This window comes from Mycetomoellerius zeteki, unplaced genomic scaffold (assembly GCF_001594055.1).
Source record: "Mycetomoellerius zeteki isolate Tzet28-1 unplaced genomic scaffold, Tzet1.0 scaffold69, whole genome shotgun sequence".
NCBI lineage: Eukaryota > Metazoa > Arthropoda > Insecta > Hymenoptera > Formicidae > Mycetomoellerius > Mycetomoellerius zeteki.
Window position 1 is genome coordinate 416,132 of NW_017257708.1, and position 6,314 is coordinate 422,445.

Below are 6,314 nucleotides of genomic sequence, written 5' to 3' on the forward strand. Positions count from 1 at the left end.
CGTCCAGTGTGCAGGAGTCATCAGAGCGGCCATAGGCCTGTTCTTTTTGGCTGAACTTTTGCACCAGTTCATCTTTCTTTCTCTCCTTTCTTCCTGGAAAGAAAAGGAAGAAAGATGAAGGCCTCATGTCCGGGATTTGGCTACGTTTACACCGTGCGCTTACCGCGACCTATACGATAGGTGTCTTTGTTTAATATACAGGATAAACAAAGGCTGGTATTCATAGTCCGTTCTTATTTCAAGATCGTCTTAAGTAATGTCTTAAGATGCTAATACGGCCCTCTGATTGGTTCATGATATCTTAAGACTGTACTTAAGTCGGTCTTGAATATAAGAATCGACTATGAATACCGCCTAAAGACATTTATTGTATGGGCCGCGGCCTAAATGCACGGTGTAAACGTAGCCTTTAGCAGCAACCTTATTTTGAAGCGCCTTTATGTCCACAAAACGTGGACATTGAACTACGTAGCCAATGTCCACGATCCCGTCGGTAATGTCTATGATTTTTTTAATTGTATTCTTCGCTATATCCACGATTTTCGATTCGTTAGATAAAGATGAATAATCGTTTGTTCAAGAAGCGCCGACAGATTGATTGTTCGTCTTTATCCATCTAACGGACCGAAAATCGTGAACATAGCGAAGAATACAATCAAAAAATCATAGACATTACCGACGGGATCGTGGACATTGGCTACGTAGTTCAATGTTTACGGTTTGTGGACATAGAGGCGCTTCAAAATAAGGTTGCATAAAGTCACTAGATTAACAAAGTACCGCGATGAGAAAAACGGAAGTGACGTACTTTGGAGTCAAAATGGCGTGGATGTTATAACCTATATGCGTTTGTGACATTTGATCTGTTCGACTTACTTACACTTTTGACATTCAGCATCTTCGCTTTCTCTCTTTTCAGCGTCAAATATATATCTATCTCATTTTAAGTGTAAAAAGTGTAAAAAAGTGTAAGCAAGTCGAACAGAGCTAATGTGTAGATGAATTGGTTAGAAAACGTCAAAAATGCCCGGTTGCTGTATTGAGAATTGCAAAAACCGCAGCGAATAAGGCTTCCGTTTATGATTTTAATTAACTCATTTTTTTTCATTGTTTATATTTTATATTATATAAGAGTTCCTTTCTTTTATGTTTTTTAAAACAAATAAAAATTGCAAAGAAAATTGATATATCTAATTTACTATTTTACTTTATAAGAGGAGTTCCCCTATTGCCGGACGGCACCTAATACATAAAACTCCTCCTAATACATAATATATATTCATACATAAGTTTGAAATAACCGCGTCATGGAGCCAAAATGGCGGCAGTTTGCGGTACTTTGTTAATCTAGTGACTTTAAGGTTGCAGCTAAATCCCGAACATGGCCGCTGTCAGGCTTCTTTCTGCCTATATATCATGGATCGGATCATGCACGAGCAGTACAAACACGCTGGAGTTTGAGACGAGTAGGTTGCTGTGCCCTTTGCTTTCACTTTCATTGTCTATAGAATGAAAATCCTTTGCGTAATCTGTCAAGACCAATTATTATTAGCCAAAGACATTTTTTTCACTCGTTGCGGACATGTATTTCATCACCATTGTCTGTTACAGTGGCTCGAAAGGTAAACGTGATTTATTGGTTATACCTATTTCTATGCGATAGATACGTATCGCAAGAACCTTTATGCCTAAATTCTAAGCAGAATCGTAAGACTCGTAACATATTCCTGTAAGACTTGTAAGAATTTTTAAGTGCTTATACGATATTTTTACAGACAGCTTCTTACTAGCCATAAAATTAATTAATTATAAGAAATCGTAGATATTTACGAATAATCGTACGTCTTACGATACATACGCATAAAATTAGAATACTAGTCATAAGGTCTTATATACAAGTTTTACGAGAACACGTTACGAGTTTTACGATTTTGCTTAGAATTGACCCATTAGATTTGATCGTGCTTCCTTCTTCCTCCTCCCAGGAATGAAACGTATATCTCGTTTCATTTTAAATGCAAGGGCTGCAGCAGGCTGCAGGATAATGCACATAAAACAAGTTCTTTGTTTCGTCGTGAGATTTCCAATTTTGTTTGTAAAGGAGACTCAATCAGATCAGATCAACTAATTTTACACGTATTTGTCCCATAGATCGAAGACCTGTCCGCAATGTCGTGACGGAGTGACAGTAGAAAAAATCCATAAGGCTCATTTTACGGTTTCGAGTACCGATATCGCAGCGGATAATGCTAATGCGGACAATTTAACCCTACAAGGGAGGATAGACAGTCTCAAATTTCAAATTTTACTGAGTGAAAAAAATATCAAACATTATACTTCGAAAAATACAGTTCTGGAGAAACAAAATGCTGGCCTTAGACAAGAAGTGCGAAAAGTGGAAAGCGAAATGAGACAGAAAAACTCGACTATCTATGCTTTAAAAGAACAGATAAATTATTTTAAGGAGAAGTATCAAGAGTGTGATGTTCTCAAAAAGCAGCTGTCTCAGAAAGAAAGAGAGGTGGAGCAATTCCAAGAGTATGTTTATCTAAGTCAATCGTTTCGTCTAATTTAATTATTACCAGCGTATTGCTGTTTCTGTTTCCCCTGTTTGGTTTTCCGACCCCTTAAAGCCTATTCTACAATGTGCTTTTTGTTTCTTGTTTCTTGCTTTTTGCTGTTTTTTTATATCTTATCTTTTTGCTTCTTATCCGGTTTTTTATTTTATGTCGCCCGAAATAAAAGTTAACGAACTTCAGCGGAAACAGGAAACACGAAACACGTAGCAAAAAATACAATTATCGATAAAACGGTTAGGGGAAAAGCAAAAGGTAAAAAGCAAGAAACAAGAAACAAAGAGCACATTGTAAAACAGGCTTAAGGATCATAGTACCATGCCTATCAATTTGCTTTATAGCCTCTTCGGGGACAGAAATTGCTTGTTTTTCAATCTGGTAGTAGGATTTCACTCTTCAGAGTTTGTCAACTCTCGACGGGACCTACAGTTTAATGCCGAATCCGAACGGCGAATGCGTATATGGGGCGTAGGTGGGATTGAATCCGGATCCACAGATCGCGAATCAATCGCACTGAGCGGCGAGCCACTCGGCGCCCCAGCATATTGCTCGAACTGATCTTTATTGTATCTGTTTGTAGCATGTATAAATCACTGTCAACAAGTACACTTGAGGACGTACGGGAAATGATTGAAAAAACGACTGATCGTAATACTTTGATTAATTATGTTTCTATGATGAAAAAGTATGTTTTTATATATCTTGATATGTCTTAATATATTTTAATTTTAATATCTTACACAATTTGCTTGTAATTTCAGGATAATATTAAAGAAAACAAAAAAAATAGCAAATCTTGAAAGTCAGCTTACAAGGCATCAGCAGTCCTTAGACAAGTAATCTAAAAGAGCTTATATTTTTAGTACTGAAATAGTTAAATCTGATAGTTATGATTTTACTGTTTCTATTATATTATTTCTATTTTCAGAGATTTGCGTTTTGCACTTTGCGAAAGTGAAAATTTAGCGCTACGACAGCGAGTTAATGAACTAAAATTGCTTACATCTAATCAAAACTGTGTTTCCAAATCTAGCAATCAAAGAAGCTACAATGAAAAATCTTTAATTACAAATATAAAAGACAAGATAAAGACAAATATTCATAACCAGGTAATTAAACTAATTCTGAAATCTGTTGTAATGGAAATTAGTTCTGCTCTTAACGCAAATTTTGTTTTACTCTGTGATACAAATAATTGTGTTCTAGTTTATAATGCATTTTGAAAAATAGAAATAATACCCAAATCTTATAATGCTGTATCATAATATGATATTTTCATTGTTAGATTTTTTTAAAACAATAAAAATTAAGGCATAATTTTTAATTCATTATCCGCCATTATTAATCCTTTCTTAGTTTTTGCATGCAAATTTTTGCACGTAAAATTTTTTTATATATGTAGGATAATTAGATATATATTCTGTTATCGAGAAAATTATATTATTTTAAACAACACTTTCGTTCAATCCTACATATATAATTAATTTCTCATTCTTTAGCAAAAAAACACAAAACAGGAAACTGCAGATCAAAATAATTCATCGACTTCAGAGGCAGAAGTTGAAATCATTGATACAAACCAGGAAAATTCTATGCCTAATTCTACACTCGACGAATGTCCAACTATTACAAAAAAGGCAAGATTAGGTTTGCAATTAGGTAACAGTAGCGAGAAGACAAATAATGTGAATAAGGATAATGTTAATAATACCGCAGAGATAAGTTCACAATCAAATGTTAAAACTTCATTGAAAAAAAAAATGAAAAATCTTTCGTGATACTATCCATAAATTAAGCATTTGTACAAAAAGAAATTTAATATTAAATTTATTTATACTACAGTTTTTACGTTAATTGCTACATTTTTTTAATTGAAAACAAAATAGAATTCTACTAAACAGGCTCGAGCTATATTTCTTTATAATGGAATCTCTTCCTCAATTTTTATTCTTTATCTATAATCCTACTACACAATTGGTTTTGCACTTGATAATATACTAAGTAAAAATATTCTTTGTTTTTCATTCATTCTCTTACTCGTGTAACGTTGTATGAACACATGGTGAGAAAAAGAAAATTCCAATTTATAAAGAGAAAGGTTCCAGAATAGTGGGGGCAAATATAAATAATAAAGAAGCTTTACTAATTTTTTTACAACAATTAACTGTTTTGTTTTTCTACAAACAATTTATGATACGGCAGATGTGATATTTCAATTAATATATTTTTTGAATCTTCTATCAATAATGAAGATATTACGCTTTTTCGAAATTAACACTAAATGTGTATCTTAATATTAAAAAATTGTTTATATTTTTTTTATATTAATGATTGTAGATGTCAATGCTGTGTTGTAACAAGATAATATGTATTTATTAATTTAAAAACTATTTTTAATACAAAGTATATTAGGTACCGTGGAAAGTTCGTGTCATTTTTTCAAGAGTATGTTTATAGGGGAAAAATACGTGGTACCTAATATTTTATGTCTGTTTGCATCTGTAGTCATCTACCTCAAGCAAAACCTACACGCGATTCTCAAGGCATTTGTAATTCTGCCCAATTAAGTTCCATATGTTTTTTCATTAATTAACGTTTAATTTATTATGTGCCAAAAATATGTCCAAGAATATAAAACAATGTAAATTATGAAAAATATAGAGCAAGCTTTTAGAATGACGAATTCATTTCTCGAGGGATTAAGACCATTTGACCGTTTAGATATATGTCTATAAACTTTTATTCAGTTTTCATAGGCGCTACATCATTTTCATACGTAAAGAGATAGACAAAAGGAATTCTGACGTCACATATGTATATATACACAGGATATCTCGCAGACAGGACATGCCATTAAATGTTACAAAACGCATTGGTTCTTATCAATAGCAGTCGTGTTTTAACAATTGGATATTAATCGGAATACTCTCTTATGTTCTAGAAACTGAAAAACGAGTACTTTGTACGTAAGACTAATTTCGTTTTTCTACTTTTTCGTATTCTGCAATTGTAAATGCGAACGAATTCAAATTGTCATTCGAAGCGTCATCTAATGCATCAATATTTTTATACTCGTTTATATATTATTACTTCTTTTATTTTAATAGCGTTATTGTACGTCAAGCGCTGGTACGAATGTACAAAACACACTTTGGCTCTCCAAACCAAGTTTCTGCTAAACTTGTGATATATTAAAAAATTGATTTAATTGCAATCGCCTCTTATTGTTATAATTAATTATTTCAGGTTTGGTCAATATGGCAACTTGTGCAAAATTTTTTGTATGATATAATATAAACGTCTGTGAATTAGTAATATTGCGAGATGATAAAACCATATCGTCAGTTACCAGTTATTGTTTTAAGTATGTACAAATATATGCTCCCTTAAAATTAAACTAGCTTTAAAGCGATGGAATTACAAGATATATACGTACAGTACTCTTGTGTATTGCATTTAATTCGCTTAATAGTAATTACAAATAGTAATAACAATAACAATAAATAAAAAATATAATAAAACGCAAATGCTTATTTTCGAATCGTATTTATATATATGTATATGTGTGTATATTTAACAAACTCTGAGTCTTATTACAAATTGCAAATAAACAGAGTAGCAAAATCATTGTATGCTCGCGATACAAATGCCATTCTAAGAATGAATAACGGTACTTAGTTTCGTACAATTCGTTCGTCGATTTTCGTGTCGTCTTTCGACTGCAAGTACCGCCTTACA

General features: G+C 32.7%; 1 protein-coding gene across 1 annotated transcript; it reads left to right on the forward strand.

Annotated features, from left to right (window-relative positions):
- The first annotated feature begins 1,431 nt into the window (after positions 1-1,431).
- On the forward strand, positions 1,432-4,354 carry LOC108728982 (E3 ubiquitin-protein ligase TRAIP). The gene is made up of 6 exons (XM_018457850.1): positions 1,432-1,622; positions 2,152-2,538; positions 3,157-3,261; positions 3,338-3,412; positions 3,505-3,685; positions 4,076-4,354. The coding sequence occupies exons 1-6, from the start codon at positions 1,510-1,512 to the stop codon at positions 4,352-4,354; spliced, it is 1,140 nt and encodes a 379-aa protein (XP_018313352.1). The 5' UTR covers positions 1,432-1,509.
- The last annotated feature ends 1,960 nt before the right edge of the window (positions 4,355-6,314 follow it).

What these genes read in the sequence shown, in the direction of transcription:
- LOC108728982 (XM_018457850.1), top strand. Translation starts at nt 1,510, where the DNA reads ATGAAAATCCTTTGCGTAATCTGTCAAGACCAATTATTATTAGCCAAA. An exon ending in TATGTTTCTATGATGAAAAA is followed by an intron (nt 3,262 to 3,337) that starts GTATGTTTTTAT and finishes TTGTAATTTCAG; the next exon opens with GATAATATTAAAGAAAACAA. An exon ending in CATCAGCAGTCCTTAGACAA is followed by an intron (nt 3,413 to 3,504) that starts GTAATCTAAAAG and finishes TTCTATTTTCAG; the next exon opens with AGATTTGCGTTTTGCACTTT.